Here is a 26,065-nt window from a genome sequence, read left to right on the forward strand (position 1 = left end):
ATTTGACCATGTAGTTCTCAGCCTACGGGCTCCAGGATAGAATCATCTGGAAGGCTTAAGAGATCCAACAGTCAATGACAATACATGAATCTCAGTTGGATTCTGATTCAAACAAACCTAAAACTTATGAAATAATCAGAGTAGTTTATTGTCTAGGTATTTGATGATATGAGGGATTAGAGTGAATGTTGTTGTGTGATAATGGTGGTGTAGGTATGTTTAATTATCAGATTTTCATCTTTTAGAGATTCATGATGAAATATCTATGGATGAAATAATATGATGCATGGGACTGGCTTCAAAATAATCCAGGGCAGGGAGTTGACAAGGGTATAAAAGAGATGATCAGGAGTGACAACTGAGGTTGAGTGGTGAGTTACCTTGGGGGTATGTTGTACCATACCATTCTGTTTTTATGTTCAAAATTTTCTAAATAGAAAGTTAAAATAATCACCTGGAGAGGTTTTAAAACATACAGATATCTGGACCTCACCTTGAGTAATTTTGAATTAATAAAGGGTCAGAGGAGCATCTGCTGCTAAGTCGCTTCAGTCGTGTCTGACTGTGCAACCCCATAGACGGCAGCCCATGAGGCTCCCCTGTCCCTGAGATTCTCCAGGCAAGAACACTGGAGTGAGTTGCCATTTCCTTCTCCAATGCATGAAAGTGAAAAGTGAAGGTGAAGTCGCTCAGTCGTGTCCGACTCTTAGCGATCCCATGGACTGCAGCCCACCAGGATCCTCCGTCCACGGGATTTTCCAGGCAAGAGTGCTGGAGTGGGGTGCCATTGCCTTTTCCACAGAGGAGCATCAGTATCAACTAAAATACTCCCTAGAGAATTTTAATGTGAATCCATGTTCTTAGTTCATGTTAGTCGTTCAGTCATGTCCAACTTATTGCAACCCTGTGGACCGTAGCCTGCCAGGTTCCTCGGTCCATGGGATTCTCCAGGCAAGAATACTGGAGTGGGGATGCCATTTCCTCCTCCAAGGAATTTTCTCAACCCAGGGATTGAAACTGGGTCTCCTACATTGTGCTAATCAAGCACAAGTTCTTTATGAATCTTCACAACTACTCTGGGATGAAAGGCCACTCACCCATTCTGCAGATGGAGATGTTGTGCTCTGATAGTGGACTTTGCAAATCTGAGAATCTGTGACCAATTCCCAAATACAAAATCTGAGATGTGGCCATGCGGGCAGTGTGGTATGGTGATTTAGACCCAAGGTTAGCAAACTTTTCCTGAAGAGCGCCAGATAATAAATATTTTTGGCTTTGCTGGCCGCATAGGGTCCCTATTACAACTACTTAACTGAGTAGTTGTGGTAAAGGCTGCTGCTACTAAGTCACTTCAGTTGTGTCCGACTCTGTGCAGACCCCATAGATGGCGGCCCACCAGGCTCCCCTGTCCCTGGGATTCTCCAGGCAAGAACACTGGAGTGGGTTGCCATTTCCTTCTCCAATGCATGAAAGTGAAAAGTGAAAGTGAAGCCACTCTGTCATGTCTGGCTCTTCGTGACCCCATGGACTGCAGCCCACCAGGTTCCTCCATCCATGGGATTTTCCAGGCAAGAGTATTGGAGTGGGGTGCCATCACCTTCTCTGGTGGTAAAGGCAACCAGAGGTAATAGTGATGGAATGGGTATAGCTGTGAGTCCTCTAACATGGTATTTACAAGAAAGGCAGAGGGCTGTAGATTGCGAGTCCTGGTTTGGATCCATATGCATGAGGCTTAGATATACCTGAGCTTAAGTCTTGCTCCTTCTTCTAGGGTGGGTCTCCACTTTCATAAGCTGGGCATCATAATTGTACCTACCTCACAAGGCAATGACACCCCACTCTAGTACTCTTGCCTGGCAAATCCCATGGACAGAGGAGCCTGGTGGGCTACAGTCCGTGGGGTTGCTGAGAGTCAGGCATGACTGAGCGACTTCACTTTCACTTTTCACTTTCATGCATTGGAGAAGGAAATGGCAACCCACTCCAGTGTTCTTGCCTGGAGAATACCAGGGATTGGGGAGCCTGGTGGGCTGCCATCTATGGGGTTGCCCAGAGATGGACATGACTGAAGCGACTTAGTGGCAGCACAGACATGCTGTGAGGGTTAATGAGATGATGCGTGTAAAGCTCAAATGCTAGCTTAATACATGATGATTGATCTACTACTGTGACCAGTGTGTGACTAGGGATGGGAACTGCAGTGGTGAGCAAAAAGAGAAGGGACAGAGGGTCAGAACCCTTTCTCAGGACCCTAGAAGCGTCAAAGCTCTTGCCATTCCTCCCTGCTCTCCTGAGAGGAAGGCACACTTTTATCTCCTTTGGGGAAGGTAAATGTTCCTTCCGTCAACATGTTCTTCCTTACCTAGAGTTTATAACATGAACTTTTGAGTAGTCAAAACCCTTTTTTTATTTTCCTGAGAAACCTAGTTCTTGCAATTAGAACCCTGACTTGCAAGCCCCTCCTGAGTTTTAAAGGCCTGTTTTGTAACCCCAAACCAAAAATTTGATTCTGTTCTGTTACCAGCCTCAGTCCTCCCCTTCTGAGACAGAACATGATTAGATGGTGGATACCAGAGATGGTGGTTGGAGTCAGGGAGCCTCAGTTACTGTCTCAAGACACTGCACCAGTTTTACAGGGGGCACTAGAGAGACAGTATGTCATTCTGGTTAAGGACGTGGATTCTGTAGCTAGATCGCCTTGTTTGAAATCCTGTCTCTGTCACATGTTAACTGTATGGCCTTGGACATATCACTTAGCTTTTATGTGCCTCATTTTATACTCACTAAATGAGGATTATAATATTACTATCTTATAGAACTGTCATAGAAGAGATGATGGCATGGAATGCATAGAACAGCCATACATGACAAGTATATTTAACTACAGGTATTTATAAAATTTAACACTTGATACATAATTTAACAAGTATGTTTAGCTATAGTAAAGTGAAGTCGCTCAGTCGTGTCTGACTCTTTGCTACCCCATGGACTGTAGATTACCAGGTTCCACCATCCACGGGGTTTTCCAGGCAAAAATACTGGAGTTGGTTGCCATTTCCTTCTCCAGGAGATCTTCCTGACCCAGGGATTGAACCCAGGTCTCCCACATGGTAGGCATTGTAGGCAGATGCTTTAGCTATAGGTATTTATAAAATTTAACACTTGTGACCAATTATCTAATACCAATTATTTTGGTATTGGACCAAAAAATTACATTAGAAGATCTACTTTTAAAAAATCCTCAGATAGTGTGCCAAACATATTTAACAGGTACATATCAAATATCCACTCATTCATTCATGTTTATTTGCCTATCATAAATACCAAATGCTAGGAATACAGCACTCAAAGAAATTGAGGTCCTTATAAATTTAATCTGGACCAGCTATTTGCCATGTTCAAAACACTTGAGTAGTCTGTATGCTACAGAGGAAAATGGATTTGTGCTTAAGGACAACAGGCAAAGATCTGTGACAGTGATCCTATGCTTTAAATTATTAGGGAAAACATTATTGGGGAGAGTGGCACTCAAAGAGAGACAACTGCTGACCCAAACCATCTGAACAGATAAGAATTGTAAAAGAAAAGATAAAAAGGAAAAGAAAAAAAAAATGAGGGGGAAAAAAAGAGGAAAGGAAATCATGTTATAGACCTAATATGTACTCTTATCAGAAAGGTATCAGGAATATATTTTACATCATTGAGTAAGACAGTTGGACAATGAACAGTATTGCCTATCGAATTCCATTTATTAATATATTTACATATATACATTTAAATATACATTCATACTGGCATTTTCAACATTGGTAAAGATTCATTCCAAACTGAGTCACTTTCTCAGAGGTAGGGTTATGGGAGAAATTTTTGTTTTCTACTTAACGTTTTTTTATTGTGTTGCTTGGAATTTTTACATGTGTGCATTATGGTCATTACTTTTGAAAGAAATATTTATACTTGAGAAAATTTGCTCAAAAATCAAATGGGTTACACTGCCAGCAGTAAGCTTCCTATCAAAAGAGGTATTCAAGCAGGAGTTGGGGGAGCATGAAGCAGAGGCTGTGATAGGGATTGGATTAGTCATCTCTGAGACCCAGAGGCTCACCTTGGGATTGTGGACTGAGTTTCATATCTAAAAGTATTCTTACCTAGTGTCTGGAGAGCCAGTGGACTTGAGTGTTGGTTTGTGATTTGGCTTTCTGTTGCTCCGAGTGGGACCCTGCTGCTCTGAGCTAATCCCATGCAGTTTCAATGGGCCCCAAGGTTAATCTCACTGGCAAAGTTTGCCTTTCCTTTACCAGCTTGCTTTGCTGAGCTCTGAGCACTGCTACGAAGCCAGTGGGGCATGCTGAGGCTATATCCTCCACATCAGGACTGACCTTTTAGGAAAGGAGATGGGGAGGGAGTGATGACGTGGGTCCCCACCACCCGTGTTGATAAGCATTCTTGTTCTTTCTCCTGGCCTTGAAGGACAGCCATGGAGTTGCTCTGTATTTCTCTGCTGCTGGTAGCCTCTTGTGTTGGCACTGTCCAGGGCTCACCAGCGATGAATGGCAAGAAGGAGAGCATCGACACGTCCCAGCCCTTGCATATCCTTGTGGAGGAAAACTTGATGGTGCTAACACCTGCTGGCCTGACTCAGATGCTGAACGAGACGCGCTTCCTGATGGTGCTCTTCCGTGAGTGTCCGCCACTCCTGGGCAATGGGTGATGGGTGGGCTGAGACCTGCCCCCTTTCTTCTGGCAGCCAGAGGAATTTTAAGTACTGTTAAACAGGTGGCACTAGTGGAAAAGAACCTGCCTACCTGTGCAGGAGATGTAAGAGATGTGGGTTCGATCCCTGGGTTGGGAAGATCCCTTGGATAAGGAAATGGTAACCCACTCGAGTATTCTTCCCTGAAAAATCCCATGGGCAGAGGAGCCTGGCAGGCTACAATCCATGGGGTCCACAAAGAGTCGGACACAACGGAAGCAACTTAGAATAAATACATGAGAACACATTTCAATAATAATTTTAAAAATAGCATCATCCTTAATTCCCAGATGAGAGTACTGAGGTCCAGGGAAACTAAGTCATTTGCAAGATACTATGTCACCTCTTTGGTCTTGATTTGTATCTGGCTCCTCTGTTCCACTGAAGGCAAGAAGCCAGGATTTACCTTCAGGTGTCTTTACCATTCTGAACCTTAGTTTTCTCCTCTGTAAAATGGGTATAAACACAAGTGCCACACTGGATTATTGTGAAGACAAAATAAGTTGTTAAGTTGCTAAATAATATTGTAAGTTGTTGGGACACAGTTATGGGCACTGTCTCAAGGAAGATTTTTAGATTATCAGGTTTTTCATCTGAATTTTGCATGCCCACTTTTATTCTTCAGATTTTGCATCAGCAGGCATTTTGATGGAGGAAACAGACTGCTTTTTCCGGAGACATTGACACATACCCATGTCTGTGCTTTGAGACAGGATGGAAGGGATGTTCATAACAACTTTCACATAGGGAGCACTTACTGTGTGCCGGGAACTGTCCTTATAGCCCCACTAAATGTTCTCACATACTCCTCATAATCACCTAGTGTACTGTCACTATTTGTCTCCCTATTTGGGGACATTTCATAATTGAAATTTAATTTACATCTGCTCTTGAAAAACCGAAAGATCTGGAAGCCCTGGCTTACATTCCTATAATGTGACAGTTGGCTAGAGCTAAGTGACAATTTCCCCCTTGTGATCAGAAAACAGCACACTTGTTAATTTGCCACATTCCTAGTCAGCCAGCCCCACATAGTCACACCCCTGCCTCACCCCTCTAGCATTTGAGTTTGTCTTCTGCCTGAAATTCAGGCCTCCCAGCTCCTTCCTCAATTCTTGTCTCATCTCATTTGATACATTCTCTCTGAGTTGCACCGCTTCAGCGGGGTGGTCTTTGCATTAACAGGCATTTTGTGACAGTGACAGTATCAGCAGCTTAGTTACCATGGATCCCATTGCTTCCTCAGCTGACTTGTGCAGCCACTTCATAGCAACATACAACAAACTTAACCTTAACCTTGCCCTTAACCTTAGTAGTTCCCAGGAGAGAAAATCTAATTGGGTCATTTTGCTTCCGTCCAACTTTCACCCTTCTGGCAGAAAGTGAAGAAGAACTAAAGAGCCTCTTGATGAAAGTGAAAGAGGAGAGTGAAAAAGTTGACTTAAAGCTCAACATTCAGAAAACTAAGATTATGGCATCAGGTCTCATCACTTCATGGCAAATAGATGGGGAAACAGTGGAAATAGTGGCTGACTTTATTTTTGGGGCTCCAAAATCACTGCAGATGGTGATTGCAGCCATGAAATTAAAAGACGCTTATCCCTTGGAAGGAAATTATGACCAACCTAGATAGCATATTAAAAATCAGAGACATTACTTTGTCAACAAAAGTCCATCTAGTCAAGGCTATGGTTTTTCCAGTGGTCATGTATAGATGTGAGAGTTGGACTATAAAGAAAACTGAGTGCAGAAGAATTGATGCTTTTGAACTGTGGTGTTGGAGAAGACTCTTGAGAGTCCTTTGGACTGCAAGGAGATCCAACCAGTCCATCCTAAAGGAAATCAGTCCTGGGTGTTCATTGGAAGGACTGATGTTGAAGCTGAAACTCTAGTATTTTGGCCACCTGATGTGAAGGGCTGACTCATTTGAAAAGACCCTGATGTTGGGAAAGATTGAAGGCAGGAGGAGAAGGGGATGACAGAGGATGAGATGGTTGGATGGCATCACTGACTCAATGGACATGAGTTTGGGTAAACTCTGGGAGCTGGTGATGGACAGGGAGGCCTGGTGTGCTGCGGTTCATGGGGTCACAAAGAGTCGGACATGACTGAGCAACTGAACTGAACTGAACATGAAGTGTGCCTATTGTGTAAAGTTCTATCAAAATAATTCCAAGCCTCTGACCTCCATCCAGTTCAGGCTGCTAATGGTTTGTTTCCTTCAAAGTGTCAGAATGCACACCTGATTTTGCTTCAAGCCCATTGAGCAAGACCTAGGTGAGATCCAGTTTGGGTCATTTTCTTTATAGGAGCCTGTGAGCAGGACATAATTTCCACCTTACTGAACTACTCCTCCAGCTGGTTCCCTACCTCCCTCATCCACATCAAAACTTGGGTCACTACTTGAACATTTGGTTCATGGTTTTTTTCTCAGGGAAGAATTGAGAACTCTACAGCTGCGGTGGCTTGTGAGTTAATGGTTTGCACAGGTCGGCCATCTAAGCTGTCTTCTTTTTGCTGCAGCCTTAATCCCTGAATCCTGGACCCTCAGTGGAGATATTGAAGGATTTAGAGCCACACACTTTGCATGACACAACACACACCACAACACTCATTTATGCTTCCAAAACAACCCGGCAGGTGGACAAACCTGGGTAATCTATCCAATCTGTGTGGGTAACCTATCCAATCTGTGTGAGAATGCAAGACTCTGTCCACGATTACTCTGCTTTAATCAGGGCAGAAGGGCAAATTCATGGTTCTTTGGGATGCTGACATTTTATAACTTAGGGATTGACATTGAACCTGGGGCTATGAAGGGAGCCAGTCCATTTTTATATTCTTTAGTTATACCTGATAAAAACCAATTTGAATACTTTAAAGTCTTCCCACCAGCAGGTATTTCAATTCAGTGAACACTGGCAGAGATGCTATCTAAAAGACAGTCAAACTCATTTCATTTGAAAATCTGATTTCTTCAAATATGCAGTTTAAATAAAAATGAATTCTCAAAAGCTGGCAGACCCTTTAAAATGACCTTTGGAAAAACGAATCACTTAGGATGAGCTTTATAAAAGGGTTTGTGGTTTTTGTTTTTTTTTTTCAGGAGTAAATGGCTCTTTACAAAAAGGTCTTTCCAATATTGTCCAGGGAAATGCTCTCCTGGTAACTATCAAATCCTTAGCTGCTGCCCAGTTTCTCATTTCTCCAAGGACTCCAGATTCAAGAACCAACACTCAGAGGCATCTTTTCTCTTGGATATCTCACACGTATCAATGCCACATGTGTCCAAAATAGACCTCATCATCTTTACCTGATTTGCTTTTTCTCACATCCTGTCTTGATTGACAGCATGGCTATCTTTATAATGTCAAAGTTAGATATCCTAGATCATTTTTGACTCCTTTCTAGTCTCATCTCTAATCTCTCACTGAGTCCTATTGAAACTACCTCCTGAAGCCCTCTGCAATCTCCAGTCCTCCCCATTCCCCCCGCCGCTGCCGTAGTTATGGCCTCATCATTCTCTCCCTGAACCACTGTGGTATCTTCTAGATCAGGGGTAAGAACTGGGCCACACAGCAGCAGGTGAGTGGTGGGTGAGCAAACGAAGCTTCATCTGTATTTACAGCCACTCCTCATTATTTGCATTACTGCCTGAGCTCTGCCTTCTGTCATGTCACTGACGGCGCTAGATTCTCATAGGAGCACAAACCCTACTGTGAAGTGCACATGCAAGGGGTCTAGGTTGAGTGTTCCTTCTGAGAATCTAATGCCTGATGATCTGATGTGGAGCTGAGGCAGAGATCATAATAAATCAATTGCTTGCAGACTCATCAAAACCCTATCAGTTAGTGGCAAGAGACAATTAAGCTGCATCTGGGGGCAGACTTTATAGTGGCAAGGGAGGTGAATTTCTTCAATTGTTCAGTTGCACCTTGATGGGGCAGGCTTTAAGTTAGAATCCAGCACTTATTTCAGTCCATGCATGGCCTGCCCATGTTTTATTTACCACTTCTGTCTCTGCCTCTTTTCCACACTGTGCACTTGTCTCAGTCACAGTTTTGGCAAACTCACAAGTTAACTCTAGCCAAAATGAGTAAAAAATGTCACTGGGGAGCTTCTTTGAAAAGAGGGAAAGACTAAATTATGAGATAGCAGAATATTCTAAGACTGCCAACAAAAAGAAAGCCACTGCTGCTACTGCTGCTAAGTCACTTCAGTCGTGTCCAACTCTGTGCAACCCCATAGACGGCAGCCCACCAGGCTCCCCCATCCCTGGGATTCTCCAGGCAAGAACACTGGAGTGGGTTGCCATTTCCTTCTGCAATGCATGAAAGTGAAAAGTGAAAGTGAAGTCACTCAGTCGTGTCCGACTCTTAGTGACCGCATGGGCTATAGCCTACCAGGCTTCTCCGCCCATGGGAGTTTCCAGGCAAGAGTACTGGAGTGGGGTGTCATTGCCTTCTCCGAAAAAAAGCCACAGTTACAAGAAAATATCAAGAGACTTAAGTTACAGGCTCATTGCAACAGGTGATTTATATTCTCTAAGCTCACTTTCTATGGTGACCATCTATCCAACAAAGCCATGAAATCTTCAAAACTGCTTAAGCACCCTGCATTAAAAGACAAGGCTTTGGAGCTTTTCTTTCTTTTTTTTTAAATTTTTACAAATTTTTTTATTTTTACTTTATTTTGCTTTACAATACTGTATTGGTTTTGCCATACATTGACATGAATCAGCCATTGATGTACATGAGTTCCCAATCCTGAAACCCCCTCCCACCTCCCACCCCATATCATCTCTCTGGATCATCACCATGCACCAGCCCCAAGCATCCTGTATCCTGTATCGAATGTAGACTGGCGATTCATTTCTTACATGATAGTATACATGTTTCAATGCCATTCTCTCAAATCATCCCACACTCTCCTTCTCCCTCTCCCACAGAGTCCAAAAGTTCGTTCTAAACATCTGTGTCTCTTTTGCTGTCTCGCATACAGGGTTATCATTACCATCTTTCTAAATTCCATATATATGTGTTAGTATACTGTATTGGTGTTTTTCTTTCCAGCTTACTTCACCCTGTATAATAGGCTCCAGTTTCATCCACCTCATTAGAACTGATTCAAATGTATTCTTTTTAATGGCTGAGTAATACTCCATTGTGTATCTGTACCACAGCTTTCTTATCCATTCATCTGCTGATGGACATCTAGGTTGTTTCCATGTCCTGGCTATTATAAACAGTGCTGCAGTGAACATTGGGGTACACGTGTCTCTTTCAATTCTGGTTTCCTCAGTGTGTATGCCCAGCAGTGGGATTGCTGGGTCATAAGGCAGTTCTATTTGCAATTTTTTAAAGGAATCTCCACACTGTTCTCCATAGTGGCTGTACTAGTTTGGATTCTCACCAACAGTGTAAGAGGGTCCCCTTTTCTCCACACCCTTTCCAGCATTTATTGCTTGTAGACTTTTGGATTGCTGCCATTCTGACTGGTGTGAAATGGTACCTCATTTTGGTTTTGATTTGCATTTCTCTGATAATGGGTGATGTTGAGCATCTTTTCATGTGTTTGTTAGCCATCTGTATGTCTTCTTTGGAGAAATGTCTATTTAGTTCTTTGGCCCATTGTTTGATTGGGTCACTTATTTTTCTGGAATTGAGCTGAATAAGTTGCTTGTATATTTTTGAGATTAGTTGTTTGTCAGTTGCTTCATTTGCTATTATTTTCTCCCGTTCAGAAGGCTGTCTTTTCACCTTGCTTATAGTTTCCTTTGTTGTGCAGAAGCTTTTAATTTTAATTAGATCCCATTTGTTTATTTTTGCTTTTATTTCCAGTATTCTGGGTGGTGGATCATAGAGGATCCTGCTGTGATTTATGTCTGAGAGTGTTTTGCCTATGTTCGCCTCTAGGAGTTTTATAGTTTCTGGTCTTACATTTAGATCTTTAATCCATTTTGAGTTTATTTTTGTGTGTGGTGTTAGAAAGTGATCTAGTTTCATTCTTTTACAAGTGGTTGACCAGTTTTCCCAGGACCACTTGTTAAAGATATTGTCTTTAATCCATTGTATATTTTTGCCTCCTTTGTCGAAGATAAGGTGTCCATAGGTGTGTGTAATTATCTCTGGGCTTTCCATTTTGTTCCATTGATCTATATTTCTGTCTTTGTGCCAGTACCATACTCTCTTGATGACTGGCTTTGTAGTAGAGCCTGAAGTCAGGCAGGTTGATTCCTCCAGTTCCATTCTTCTTTCTCAAGATTGCTTTAGCTATTCGAGGTTTTTTGTATTTCCATAGAAATTGTGAAATTATTTGTTCTAGCTCTGTGAAAAATACAGGTGGTAGCTTGATAGGGATTGCATTGAATTTGTAGATTGCTTTGGGTAGTATACTCATTTTCACTATATTGATTCTTCCAATCCATGAACATGGTATATTTCTCATCTATTAGCGTCCTTATAGCAATCAGAATCCAACAACACATTAAAAAGATCATACCCCATGACCAAGTGGGCTTTATCCCAGGGATGCAAGGATTCTTCAATATCCTCAAATCAATCAATGTAATTCACCACATTAACAAATTGAAAAATAAAAGCCATATGATTATCGCAATAGATGCAGAGAAGGCCTTTGACAAAATTCAACATCCATTTATGATTAAAACTCTCCAGAAAGCAGGAATAGAAGGAACATACCTCAACATAATAAAAGCTATATATGACAATCCGACAGCAAATATTATCCTCAATGGTGAAAAATTGAAAGCATTTCCCCTAAAGTCAGGAACAAGACAAGGGTGCCCACTTTCATCGCTACTATTCAACATAGTTCTGGAAGTTTTGGCCACAGCAATCAGAGCAGAAAAAGAAATAAAAGGAATCCAAATTGGAAAAGAAGAAATAAAACTCTCACTGTTTGCAGGTGACATGATCCTCTACATAGAAAACCCTAAAGACTCCACCAGAAAATTACTAGAGCTAATCAATGAATATAGTAAAATTGCAGGATATAAAATCAACACTCAGAAATCCCTTGCATTCCTATACACTAATAATGAGAAAGTAGAAAAAGAAATTAAGGAAACAATTCCATTCACCATTGCAACAAAAAGAATAAAATACTTAGGAATATATCTACCTAAAGAAACTAAAGACCTATATATAGAAAATTATAAAACACTGATGAAAAAAATCAAAGAGGACACTAATAGATGGAGCTTTTCAAAAGAAAAAATATGAACAGGAAGAACAGAAGCAATTATTGCAGGCCACCACACCATCAAGCATGTCTGCACTGACAGCAGCATTCTTAGAGGCTAAAATGCACATCTGATTGAAAATCCAAAAGTTTCCAAACTCCTTAACATAGCTACAATGTCCTTGGCTTGATTTAACCCAGGCCTACTTTTCCATTCCACTTGAAGTCTGTGCTCTGCACCCTGAGTGTGGCTACCAGGTAGATCACACTGGCACTAGCCTCCTGGCCTATACACTTGTGGTTCCCTCTACCTGTAGTGTCCTTCCTGAACTTCTTCAGCTGGATTGTGAAGTTTAAGTTCATGAAGTTGCCTTGTCAAAAGGCTGTGTTCACCTCCCTCTCACCTAGGCTCTGGCATGCTCACTAAGCCCTCTGCACCCTGCTTTTAATAACATTTGCCACACTGCTTTGAAACTGCTTTCAGGGGTCAAAACTGATTCATCTCTTGATTGCTAACATCTAGGATTTTGCCTGGAGCACAAGTAGGCATTTGGAGATGTTGATAAATAAATGAGCTTTCCTTTGGCCCACAGTGTTCTCCATAAATGAGACAAGAAAAAAAGAAAAGCTACATTTAGTGGAGGAGGCCCAAATGAGACTTAATAGGAGCAGTTTCTAGGTTCATTAATTAGTAATCATCCGTAAGGCAGAGGTGGCAAGAATCTGCCTTGGGAGCAGATTAGATGATGTAGATGGTATAGTAGATGAGGATGGTGATGATGGTGATGATGCGGACAATTGTCATGATGAAAATGAGGAAGACCATTTACTCAGACCTGTATTCCAGGCACTGGGCTTGTTCTCATTGTCCCTGTCTTATACTATGAGGCAAATAATGTCTCAGGAAGGTTTGGGATTTGCCCAAAATTATTCAACTGGTAAGTGATGAGGATTTCAGACCAGGTCTAACACTTAATTCTTCTTAAACTGTGCTGATAATTGAAACATTCATTCATTAAACACTTATTGAATATTTATTGTATGGCAGATCTATTCTAGGCACTGAGTGGTAAGCAAAACAAACAGACACCCTTGCTTTATAGATCTTTTATCCTGGAGAGGCGAGTAAAAATGAAAGCAAAAGTTGCTCAGTTGTGTCCAACTCTGGGACTCCATGGACTATATAGTTCATGGAATTCTCCAGGCCCAAACACTGGAGTGGGTAGCCTTTCCCTTCTCCAGAGGATCTTTCCAACCCAGGGATTGAACCCAGGTCTCCCGTGTTGCAGGTGGATTCTTTGCCAGCTGAGCCACCAGGGAAGTTCAAGAATACTGGAGTGGGTAGCGAATCCCTTCACCAGCGGATCTTCCCAACCTAGGAATCAAACCAAGGTCTCCTGTGTTGCAGGTGGATTCTTTACCAGCTGAGCCACGGGAAGCTCGGAGAGAGGAGACTCAAGATAAAATGATGTAGAAGTGAAAAATGTAGCATATCTTAAGGGTAGAAGTACTATGGAGAAAAACAGAGCAGGGCCCTTAGGAAGTACAAGGAGTGGTGCATGTGGGGCTGTGGTTATGTACAGGGTAGCCAGAGAAGGCTTTCCTGAAGATGAATATTGAACAAAGAGCTGAAGGCAGTAAAACAGCAACCTGAGAAAATTTCAGGCGGAAGGAACAGCAAGTGCAAAGTCCCTGAGGTGGGAATGTGCAGGGTGGCTAAGCTGAGGTGTCGAAGAGAAAAGTAGTGGGAAATAAGATCAGAAGGGTAAGGAGCAGATTTTTAGAGTTTTGTAGGCCTTTCCAATGGTCAAAGAAACTTGATGGCTGGACCCTGAGGAACTGAGAGTTGAAGACCATCCTGAAGTCCTTATCACCTATGAGCACTATAATGCATCCTATGGAATAGTGAGAGTATTATACTCTTAAGCCTTTTCCATACTTGATCTTGAACTTGGTCTAAAGTGGGGTTTCTCATCCTTAGCACTGTTGACATTTCTGCTGGCTAATTCTTAGTGCAGTCTCTCTATGTATGTGTGTGTGCACGTGTGTGTGTGTGTGTGTGAGATGGGGGAGGAGGGCGTCTTGTGCACTGTGGGATATTTAGTAGCATCCCTTGCTTTTACCAACTGGATACCAGTAGCATTCCAGAAGTGACAACCAGTCATGTCTCCAGATAGGGCCAAATGTGCCCTGTTGAGAACCACAGTCTAAAGAAAGGCAGACTCCAGCTCCCTGTGCTGGGAGCTAATCTTCAGTCACTACATTCACACTTCCCCCATCCATCAGCCCCTCCCCTGACCCACATTGGCTGCTCCAAAAAGGGAGCATGGGGTTACCTACTAAAGACCCAGGCAAACATTGATTCTAGGTCTATTAGCCATTAACACGTTTACACCCTAGGCACACTGTCGAGAGCCACTGCTGACTCTAATGGGACCTTGGGTGCCATTTGCTTAACCTCAAAACCCATGAGAGAGCCACAGAATAGGCCTCAGACTTGTTTTGGATGGCTTGTCACCCTTGTCTTCCTTTCCCCAGGAACCAGAAGATTTGCTGAAGATCCTGATAACTACATAGGATCCTTCCTCCCCAGAGAACATCTGGTCAGAGCAAGACCATGAATTTCCCCCATATTATCATAATGCTTTATGTTTATTGGGCACTTCTGTATCAGAGCTTTGCATACCTTGGCTTACTATGTACGCTTATTCTAAGGTATGGAAACTATCACTATCTCCATTCTATAGGTGAGGAAGCTAAGGTTCAGAGATGTTTAAAAAACACCTTTCCTGGACCACAGGTGCTGTAAGCCACCATAACTGTCTCTGATTTATGAAACAACCTGAGGAAATGATGTTCATTGAGTATCTAGTATGTGCCAGACAATGGACCCTAGTTAGAACCTGAGGAGGGCTAAAACTAAAGGAGCTCCCAGCCAAGGGCTCCCTGCCCATCCACAGTCCACTGGGCACCACTTTGCCCAGGCGCCAATGTACAGCTGAATTGACTCCATGCCCCATGAGACATAGTCACCAAAACCTGAGGGTGTATGTATTCATTTCACCTTTACACGCTTGGTATTCAAGGCTCCAGAGGTATACACTGATTTGCAAACTTTAAAAAGATAGAAACTAGTAAATAGGACTGGACATAAAAAGTAGATTTGGTTCTACAGAGTCTATCTGCTCTGATATGAATCACCCAGAGCAGGGAAGATTGGAAACTAACCCCTCCAGGGAAAAAGAGCATTTTTTCAGTCTGGCTTGCCTACAAGGTCAGTTAGAGTATGGAGTCTGGAGTCAGCCAGCCTTGAAGCCAGAGAAGGCAATGGCACCCGACTCCAGTACTCTTGCCTGGAAAATCCCATGGATGGAGGAGCCTGGTAGTCTGCAGTCCATGGGGTCACTAGGAGTGGGACACGACTGAGTGACTTCACTTTCACTTTTCACTTTCATGTGTTGGATAAGGAAATGGCAACCCACTCCAGTGTTCTTGCCTGGAGAATCCCAGGGATGGGGGAGCCTGGTGGGCTGCTGTCTATGGGGTCACACAGAGTCAGACACAACTGAAGCGAGTTAGCAGCAGCAGCAGCAGCCTTGGAGCTGAGTCTTGTCCTAATGCTTACTAGCTGTGAGACTTCTGGGTTTCTGTTTCCTTGTCTAACATTCCTCACTTGTAATAGTAGGTGACTATCTACAATAGTAGATGACTCCTAGGCTTATTCTGAGGACTAATCAAGATGATGCACATAACACTTAGCAAAGTACTTGGCATAGTAAGTGTCCAATAAATGCTGTTATCTTGTTATCAGTACTACCATCATCATCACAATCATTACCATCAACATCACTATCATCATCCTTCTGGTTGCTCAGGTCAAAATGTCAAAGTCATCCTTGTTTTCTTTCATTTACATTCCACTTCCAATCCATCAATAAACCTTGTCAGTTCCTCCTTCAAGACCCCTCGAGGCTCTGACCACTTCTTACCCCCTCCATTGCCACTCCCCTGATTCAAGCCATTAACAATTTTTACCTGAATTAGTACGGTGGCCTCCAGCTGGCCTCCTTTTTCCTCTGTGGTCTAATCTCCATGTAACATTCAAAATAATCCAGTAAAAATGTAAATCATCACATCTAACACTGCTTCAAACCCTCTAGTACATTTCCACAAGCTTCAGAAGAAAGACCAAAGTCTATTCAGTGGTCTACAAGGCCTGTGTCAACTGACCTCATCCCAGCTCATTCTGCTCCAGACCCAACGGACTTCTTGTCATCCCTCAGACATGTTGCATGTGCTCTTATTCAAGGCCTTTGCTCATATGGCTCCTTTGCCTGGAACTCTCTCCCTCCTGTGAGTGAGCACACAGCTTGTTCCCTCATCATCTTCAGTCTTCATTAAAATGTTCCATCCTCTTCTCAGTGAGACCTCCGCTTACCTCCCTACTTAAACTCCATTCCCAGACACTCCCAACTTCCATGTCTGCTTCTTTTTTCTCCATAGCACTTAGCATCTAGCATAGAATATAGCCTGTTTCTTAATCTGCCTTTTTCAATGAGAGCAGTGATTTTTACCAGTCTGTCCATTGTTAAGTCCTCAATACCTAAAATACTTCCTGGCACATGGGAGATTCTAAAAAAGATTTGTCAGATGAGTGAATGAATGAATCTCATTACTGTAACTAGTAGGTCCCATCCATCCAACTCTCAGGTCCCAGTTGTCACAGACTATTTCTCTCACTTCCATGTTAGGCACCGAAAGCACTGGGCTATGTGTGGAACCTCAAAAACTCCACTGTTTGGACAATCATTCCAAGTGTTTCGCTTGTCCCAAGCTTAGAAACTCAGATTTGGATGCTATGTCAATCAGCAGCCCTGAGCCAGGCATGGCCAAATCCGTGAGGAAGCTAGAGGAGAGGCCTGCAGGCCAGAGCTGCTGGCAACAGGCCACCCCTGCGGGTGATGAAGGATGGGGTATCGAAGGCAATGCTGGTGACAGAGCAGGCAGTGGAGAGACACTGATCTACAAGGGAGGCGAAAAGTCACACTTCGTGTCCATTGATTGAGAGTTTAATGAACGTGATCATTCACATCTGGGTTCCATCACCGGAGCAGTGTGCTGACTGGCAATGGGGCATGTGCCAGTTGTCCCAGGCCTGGCTTTCTGGGCTTTGCTTTACAAAAGCCCTCTCTCTTGTACTTAGAACTTGCCCATGGCAGTGGAAATGACTTGCACTGGTTTCAAGTGCTCCAGATGGACAAGGGAGTTTGAGAAAGATAAAGCATTCTGGCTTAAAAGGGAATCAATGACCCCCTACCCTGGCTCAACCCACCTGCTGCAGACACTGGGCTGTGAGAACCAGCGAGGGGCCTACAGTCTCACAACATTATCAGGAGGAAGAGAGACAAATGTGATTGCCTTTTAGCCCCTCCCATTTAGGCCAGGAAGTCTTCTACTGCTGCTGGGATCACATGCTAGTCCCTCGGGGCTCTTTCCAGAAAAGGGCCCCTCAAGTCTACTTCCAGCCCACCGCCTGGCAATGTGAGAGGCCAAGGAATCTTGATCAACAGTTTCAGGTCTCTTCAACACTCTGGACCAAGGAGATGAGCTGGGTTGGTAGGGGGTCATTATAACCTCTCCCCCCCTTACCCTTCTCACATCTGGCCTCCTTTTCACAAGCATGTCCCCTGCCATATGACATGCAGACACAGGGCAAATGCAGGAGCAGAATCTGTCCTGTTAGCTCCAGGAATTTCCACCAGATGGTGCTCATTCTCCCTCTCTCTCCATGCCCCACCCACCCACTTATCTCCCTTTTTCTCTCCTCTCACCTCCCTCCTCACTCTCTCCCTCTACTATGATTTCTGATAGACATTTTTACCATAATAACAGTATTAATAAGAAGGCATTATATACTGACCAAGTGCCAGGCCTGATGCTAAGGACAGGCTCAGTGGAGGTTAGAGAGCAAGCACCCAAGCCAGAATGAGTGAGTCCCACCCTGCTACACCTCCTATTGCCATGTAACTTTGGGCAAATAAATCATTTCAATTATGCAACAGTTTCCCCCTCTATCACAGTGAGATAATAATAGCCATACCTACTCCATAGAGGCTTCTCTGGTGGCTCAGATGGTAAAGAATCTGCCTGGAATGGGAGAGACCCAGGTTTGATCCCTGGGTTGGGAAGATCCCCTGGAGAAGGAAATGGCAACCCACCCCAGTATTCTTGCCTGGAGAATTACGTGGACAGAGGGGGCTACAGTCCATGGGGTTGCAAAGAGTCAGACATGACTGAGAGCAACTAACACACACACACACACACACACACACACACACCCCATAGGGGTACTAGGAGGATTCAGTGGGTTAATCCACATAAACCTCTTCAAAAGTAATAAGCACTATATAATTGATTGTTAAATCTTTTGACTCAGCTTCACAAAGCAGCCACTGTTTTCCCACTTTATTGATGAGGCACGTGGACCTTTGAGAAATTAAATTGCCCAAAGTTGTATTGTTTCCAGTGTTGCTGAACCCAAAACAAACCTGATGCATATTTCCCAAACTGATCAGCTTCATGAACTGTGATATTTTGTCACATTTCTGAATCTACCCATTAGCAGTGGAGCATGAGAAAAACCCAGGAGTTAAGCAGGCCTTAACTTAAAAAAAAAGCCTTAACAAAGGCTTAAACTTAACAAAGCCTCCTCCTTGTGAGATGGGATGGAGGAGAGGTTCTAGTGAGTTCTGTCTTCTATTTGCTCTTTCAGATAACCCATCCTCAAAGCAGTCCAGGAGCTTAGCTGAGGAGCTGGGCAAAGCCGTGGAGATCATGGGCAAAGGCAAGAATGGGATTGGGTTTGGCAAAGTGGACATCACAGTTGAGAAGGAACTTCAGAAGGAGTTTGATGTCAAGAAGGCCCCAGAGTTGAAGCTGTTTTTTGAGGGCAACAGATCACAGCCCATCAGCTGCCAAGGTAATGGTATTTGTGTGTCAATCAAAGGAATGCTAACTATGGAAACACAAAAAATCTGCATTTCAGTGGCTTAACAGAATTACAAGTTTATGTCTGGCTTGCACCGAACCCAGTTGTAGCCAAGGTTGGGTGTGGGGCTTCTGGTCCACACAATCTTTCAAGACCCAAGTCCCTGTCAGCCTGTGGCACTGTCCTCCCCTGGGACCTCTGATTCTCTGGCAGTTCCCTCTGTGTCTGGCCAGAGGTCGGTGCTGGGAGGCAGAGGAGTGCCACCAGTGGAGTCCATAGCCCAGACCTGGTGGTGGTGAATATCACTTCTAGTCTCATCCAATTGACCTGAATTCTGTTATGTGGCTCCACCCAACTGAAAGGCTGGAAAATATGGCCCTGCTCTATGACCATAAGGACAAAAATGGATTTTGGTGGACATGTAGTTACCTCCACCAAATCTGAGCTGGTGGGCCCTGAAGACACACGAGACGGCACAGTGATGTACATGGTTTCTAAACTAAAAAGACCAGAGAGTGAGTTCCCAGCTTACCTAACTGCCCACTTCCACTGCACTCTTCCACTTTAGAATGATCTTAATGGGGTCTCAGGCCAAGGAAGCACTGACTGATCAAAAGGGAGACTGGAAGGTGCTAGAACAAGATGAGTATGGGACAGGGTGGCTACTAAACTAGAAGCTAAAGCTTCTGTCACCACCCATTTCATTAATCCATTCACCCACTTATTCCATACCTTTCTATTGAGAACCTAACATGTGTCAAGCCCAATCTCTTAAAAATATTCATTTATTTTTATTTATTTGGCTGCACTGGGTCTTAGTTGTGGCATGTGGAATCTAGTTCCCTGACCAGGGATTGAACCCAGGCTTCCCGTATTAGGAACACAGAGTCTTAGCCCCTGGACCATCTGGGAAATCCCTCAAGCCCTATCTTAATGTTGGGGAATTTTGAAAAATTTTGTGCCTCAGTGTGACACATAGTAGGTCATAATTTTTAAAAAGTGTTAAATATACGGAGAAGCTAAAGGTAAAGGGGAAAAAGGAAAGATATATTCATTTGAATGCACAGTTCCAAAGAATAGTAAGGAGAAACAAGAAAGCCTTCCTAAGTGAAAAAAGTAAAGAAACAGAGAGAAAAAAACCGAATGGGAAGACTGGAAATCTCTTCAAGAAAATTAGAGAAACCAAGGGAACATTTTATGCAAAGATGGGCACAATAAAGGACAGAAATTATATGGATCTAACAGAAGCAGAAGTTATTAAGAAGTGGCAAGAATACACAGAAGAACTATACAAAAAAGATCTTCATGACCCAGATAACCACTATGGAGTGATCACTCACCTAGAGCCAGACATCCTGGAATGTGAAGTCAAATGGGCTTTAGGAAGCATCACTATGAACAAAGCTAGTGGAGGTGATGGAATTCCAGTAGAGCTATTTCAAATCCTGAAAGATGATGCTGTTAAAGTGCTGCACTCAATATGCCAGCAAATTTGGAAAACTCAGCAGTGGCCACAGGACTGGGAAAGGTCAGTTTTCATTCCAATCCCAAGGAAAGGCAATGCCAAAGAATGCTCAAACTACCGCACAATTGCACTCATCTCACACACTTGCAAAGTAATGCTCAAAATTCTCCAAACCAGGTTTCAACAATACATGAACCGAGAACTTCCAGATGTTCAAGCTGGATTTAGAAAAGGCAGAGGAACCAGAGATTAAATTGCCAACATCTGTTAGATCATTGAAAAAGCAAGAGAGTTCCAGAAAAATATCTACTTCGACTGTGTGGATCACAACAAATTGGAAAATTCTGAAAGAGATGGGAGTAACAGACCACGTTACCTGCCTCCTGAGAAACCTGAGTGCAGGTCAGGAAGCAACAGTTAGAACTGGACACGGAACAACAGACTGGTTCCAAATTGGGCGAAGAGTACATTAAGGCTGCATATAGTCACCCTGCTTATTTAACGTATATGCAGAGCTCAGTTCAGTTCAGTCGCTCAGTCGTGTCCGACCCTTTGCGACCCTATTAATCACAGCATGCCAGGCCTCGCTGTCAATCACCAACTCCCGGAGTTTACTCAAACTATGCCCATCAAGTCGGTGATGCCATCCAGCCATCTCATCCTCTGTCATATCCTTCTCCTCCTGTCCCAATCCCTCCCAGCATCAGGGTCTTTTCCAATGAGTCAACTCTTCACATGAGGTGGCCAAAGTATTGGAGTTTCAGCTTCAGCATCAGTCCTTCCAATGAACACCCAGGACTGATCTCCTTTAGGATGGACTGGTTGGATCGCCTTGCAGTCCAAGGGACTCTCAAGAGTCTTCTCCAACACCACACTTCAAAAGCATCAATTCCTCAGTGCTCAGCTTTCTTCATAGTCCAACTCTCACATCCATACATGACCACTGGAAAAACCATAGCCTTGACTAGATGGACCTTTGTTGGCAAAGTAATGCCTTTGCTTTTGAATATGCTATCTAGGTTGGTCATAACTTTCCTTCCAAGGAGTAAGCATCTTTTAATTTCATGGCTGCAGTCACCATCTGCAGGGATTTGGGAGCCCCAAAAAATAAAGTCTGACACTATTTCCACTGTTTCTCCATCTATTTCCCATGAAGTAATGGGACCCAGATGCCATGATCTTCGTTTTCTGAATGTTAAGCTTTAAGCCAACTTTTTCACTCTCCTCTTTTACTTTCGTCAAGAGACTTTTTAGTTCCTCTTCACTTTCTGCCATAAGGGTGGTATCATCTGCATATCTGAGGTTATTGATATTTCTCCCAGAAAAGTACATCATGCAAAATGCCAGGCTGGATGAAGCACAAGCTGGAATCAATATTGCTGGGAGAAATATCAATAACCTCAAATACACAGATGATACCATCATAATGGCAGAAAGTGAAGAATAATTAAAGAGCCTCTTGATGAAATTGAGAGAGAAGAGTGAAAAATTTGGCTTAAAACTCAACCTTCAGAAAACTAAGATCATGGCATCTGGTCCCATCACTTCATGGCAAATAGATGGGGAAACAATGGAAATAGTGACAGACTTTATTTTGTTGGGCTCCAAAATTACCGCAGATGGTGACTGCAGCCATGAAATTAAAAGACTCTTGTTCCTTGGAAGAAAAGTTGTGATTAACCTAGACAGCATCTTAGAAAACAGAGATATTACGTTACGAACAAAGATCAGTCTAGTCAAAGCTATGGTTTTTCTAGTAATCATGTGTGGTTGTGAGAGTTGGACTATAAAGAAAGCTGAGTGCAGAAGAATTGATGCTTTTGAACTGTGGTGTTGAAGAAGACTCTTCAGAGTCTCTTGGACTGCAAGGAGATCCAACCAGCCAATCCTAAAGGAAATCAGTCCAGAGGAGTCATTGGAAGGACTGATGCTGAAGTTGAAACTCCAATATTTTGGCCACCTGACGTGAAGAACTGACTCGTTAGAAAAGACCCTGATGCTGGGAAAGATTGAAGGCAGGAAGAGAAGGGGATGATAGAGGATGAAGTGGTTGGATGGCATGCCTGACTCGATGGACATGAGTTTGAGCAAGCTGCAGGAGATGGTGATAGACAGGGAAGCCTGTTGTAGTGCAATTCATGGGGTCTCAAAAATTCGGACATGACTCAGCAACTGAAAACTGAAATAGATGGATGCAAAAGTGTATGCATAATGTGTAGAAACAGTGGCTGACTATTTTTTGGTGCTCCAAAATCACTGCAGATGGTGACTGCAGCCATGAAATTAAAAGACGCGTACTCCTTGGAAGGAAAGTTATGATCAACCTAGACAGCATATTAAAAAGAAGAGACATTACTTTGTCAACAAAGGTCCGTCTTGTCAAGGCTATGGTTTTTCCAGTGGTCGTGTATGGATGTGAGAGTTGGACTATAAAGAGGGCTGAGTGCAAAAGAACTGATGCTTTTGAACGGTGGTGTTGGAGAAGACTTCTGAGAGTTGCTTAGACTGCAAGGATATCCAACCAGTCCATCCTAAGGGAAATCAGTCCTGGGTGTTCATTGGAAGGACTGATGTTGAAGCTGAAGCTCCAATACTTTGGCCATCTGATGCAAAGAGCTGACTCTTGGAAAGGACCCTGATGCTGGAAAGATTGAGGGTGGGAGGAGAAGGGGACGACAGAGGATGAGATGGTTGGATGGCATCACTGACTCAATGGACACGGGTTTGTGTGGACTCTGGGAGTTGGTGATGGACAGGGAGGCCTGGCGTGCTGCGGTTCATGAGGTTGCAAAGAGTCGGACACAACTGAGTGACTGAACTGAACTGAACTGATGCTGGGAAAGATTGAGGGCAGGAGAAGAAGGGGACGACAGAGGATGAGATGTTTGGATGGCATCACTGACTCAATGGACATGAGTTTAGGTAGATTCCAGGAGTAGGTATTGGATGGGAGGCCTGGTGTGCTGTGGTTCATGGGGTTGCAGAGTCGGACATGACTTATCAACTGAACTGAACTGAATGAGTAGATGAATGGATAGATGGATGGAATAGAACTGATGAACACAGAAATGCCCAACACAACCCTTCCTTTATTAGTAGAATGTTTCCATTGTGTATGTTGAATGATTGAATCACAGAAAACTGAGCCTGTCTTTTGCAGGGCCCAGCATTTAGCATGTTTGCAAAAATCCTATTTGAGAGTGGTTGCAAGAAACAAAGGGGTGGAGTGGAGAGGGCCACCATGTGCGGGGGCTGCAGGCTGCCTTGCAGCTCTCAGAATGGACACAAAGAGAGTTTGAGATACACAGGCCAGACTTGCAGAAGAGCCTGCCTCAGGGCAGATTGCATAAAAGACTTGGAGCCTCCTCCCAGCTGGTTTGTAGGAGGGTGGTGTGTGAGGGAGTAAGAAGAGAAAGAGATGAGGAGAGAGGAAAGGAGAGAAAGGATAGACTGCTACTTCTTATAACTCTCAATGGCTACACACTGACCTAAGTGAGGAGCCCTTTGTGATGTGTTTGTTTAAGGGAGGGCTGTGAAAAATATAAAAGCTCGAAGTTACTTTGTCAAAGTATATATCTGCTCATGGAGTTACTGAGGCTCTTGGGATACCCTCACATCCTAAAGGACAGGTGAGGTCCAACTCCACTTAAGGGTAAAAGGGTTGCAGCATAGCAACTTCCAGACTGTCTGAGCCCTCTTTGTGCTGGGAGCCAGCACCTGGAACCTCCTCATCATTCAGGAAGCGTCACCATCACCTCCTCCAGAAAGTCTCCTCTGATTGCCTGCGTCACTGTGCCTGCCCTGTTTCTGTGGTCCCACAGCACCTGTCCTTCCTCCTCAAAGATCTTATCTCTCACCTGAGAGCATAGGACAGAATCCAATCTCACCTCCTTTCCTGGGGTCTCTGAAAAGGCTACCAGAACTGGTGGACACTATGACTTCAAATCCTCACTATGTACCTGAGGAGCAGCCACTTCCTCCCACTGAATTCTGATTTCTTCATCTGTAAAGTGTGAATGGGAAAGATATCTACCTCTGAGGGTTCCTGGGAAGAAGGATAAGTGCACATGTCTGAAGCATTTACTGTGTTACAGATACTGTTCTAGGCCCTTCTCAGATGTTATGACACAGTTTAGGAGGTGCTTTTACAGGTGGGGAAACTGAGGTGCAGAGAGTGGAATAACTCTCAAGGCTCCGCAGCTAATAAGCAGTGAGATTCACAGATATTTTCTCTAAAGGATCAGAAAGTAAATACTTCAAACTTTACAAGCTGATCTCTGTTGAAACAATTTAACTCTGCTGATGCTCTGAAAAAGGAGCCATACACAAACAAACAGACGTGGCTCTGTCCCAGTAAAAATAACTTATGAAATTAGATGGCTGGTCAGATTTGGCCCATGGGCTATAGTTGATTGATCCTTCCTGCACATTGTTCTGTCCTCTAAGTAAATGGCAGATGTGGTTATTATTGTTGTTGTTCAATCACTCAGTCATGTCTGATTCTGTGACCCCATGGACTGCACTACACCAGGCTCCCCTGTCCATCACCAACTCCCAGAGCTTGCTCAAACTCATGTCCATTGAGTCAGCGATGCCATCTAAACATCTCCTCCTTGGTCATCTCCTTCTCCTCCTGCTTTCAATCTTTACCCTCATCAGGGTCTTTTCTAATAACTTGGCTCTTCGCACCAGGTGGCCAAAGTGATGGAGCTTCAACTTGAGCATCAGTCCTTCCAATGAATATTCGGGGTTGATTTCCTTTAGGATTGACTGGTTTTATCTCCTTGCAGTCCAACGGACTCTCAAGAGTCTTCTCCAAAACCACAGTTTAAAGCATCAATGTGGTTATTATTATCCTCAAACTATTACTTTTCTGACCCTAGTCCAGGGCCTGGAATGCTTAGGTTTTTAATGCATATTTTGTGTTTGAATGGGGTGGTATTAGAAGGTCCCCACTGCAGCATGCTTGGAGTAAAGAAGCCAGCTTTTATTTGTACTAGGCTTAACCATCTCCTTCTTCCTCAGTATGACCCTCAACCATGGAAAGAGACAATGGAATACTGGGATGGAGTCAGGGCCCAGATTTTAGGATGAGCACTAGCTGTGAGAACTTGAGGCAGCCTTGATCTATCAGTTCCTAAAAAGAATGACTTGTGCCAATTCTGCCACTTGATAGGACTTCCCTGAGCCAAGTAGGTGATGGTACTTTACCGGCCTCCTACACTGTGACTTCTATGAAAATTTCCCTCAGATGCAGTTTGATTTTAAGCCTTGTTGAGTCAAGTTCAGGTTCGCCTCTGGTCTCCAAGGACTGATGGTGGGAGACCTGGCTTTGACCATCTCCTTTGAGGGAGGGAGACTCAGACTGCCTCCAGGCCCTCAATTAATGATGCATTCACAGCTTGTGCCCGGAAATCTGTAGCAGAGCAATGGACCCAGTTAATTATTGGCACGGCATTCACACCTTAGTTGTCACTGTGTCCTCTGGCTCAGAGCCGAGCAATAGGACAGGCACCTGCATAGCAGGGACAGTGTCCGACACTCAGAAACAAACTGTTTGCCAGGCTCAGAGCTATCTCAGTCCCATGGGGCCCAGGGGGCCAGGTGGAGTCCATCCATCCCAGAGAGGAGGGTTCAAGATCAAGTTCCCTCAAAC

At 43.7% G+C, this 26,065-nt stretch overlaps 1 protein-coding gene across 1 annotated transcript in view; it reads left to right on the top strand.

Annotated features, from left to right (window-relative positions):
• The first annotated feature begins 4,477 nt into the window (after window positions 1-4,477).
• PDILT (protein disulfide isomerase like, testis expressed) overlaps window positions 4,478-26,065 on the top strand; it is a 47,017-nt gene continuing 25,429 nt past the window's right edge. The window contains exons 1-2 of the mRNA XM_068969574.1: window positions 4,478-4,679; window positions 18,729-18,935. Coding sequence (XP_068825675.1) covers window positions 4,478-4,679; window positions 18,729-18,935 — 409 coding nt within the window. The remainder of the gene's footprint in view (window positions 4,680-18,728; window positions 18,936-26,065) is intronic.

The sequence above is a fragment of the Capricornis sumatraensis genome, chromosome 3, assembly GCF_032405125.1.
Source record: "Capricornis sumatraensis isolate serow.1 chromosome 3, serow.2, whole genome shotgun sequence".
Taxonomy (NCBI): domain Eukaryota; kingdom Metazoa; phylum Chordata; class Mammalia; order Artiodactyla; family Bovidae; genus Capricornis; species Capricornis sumatraensis.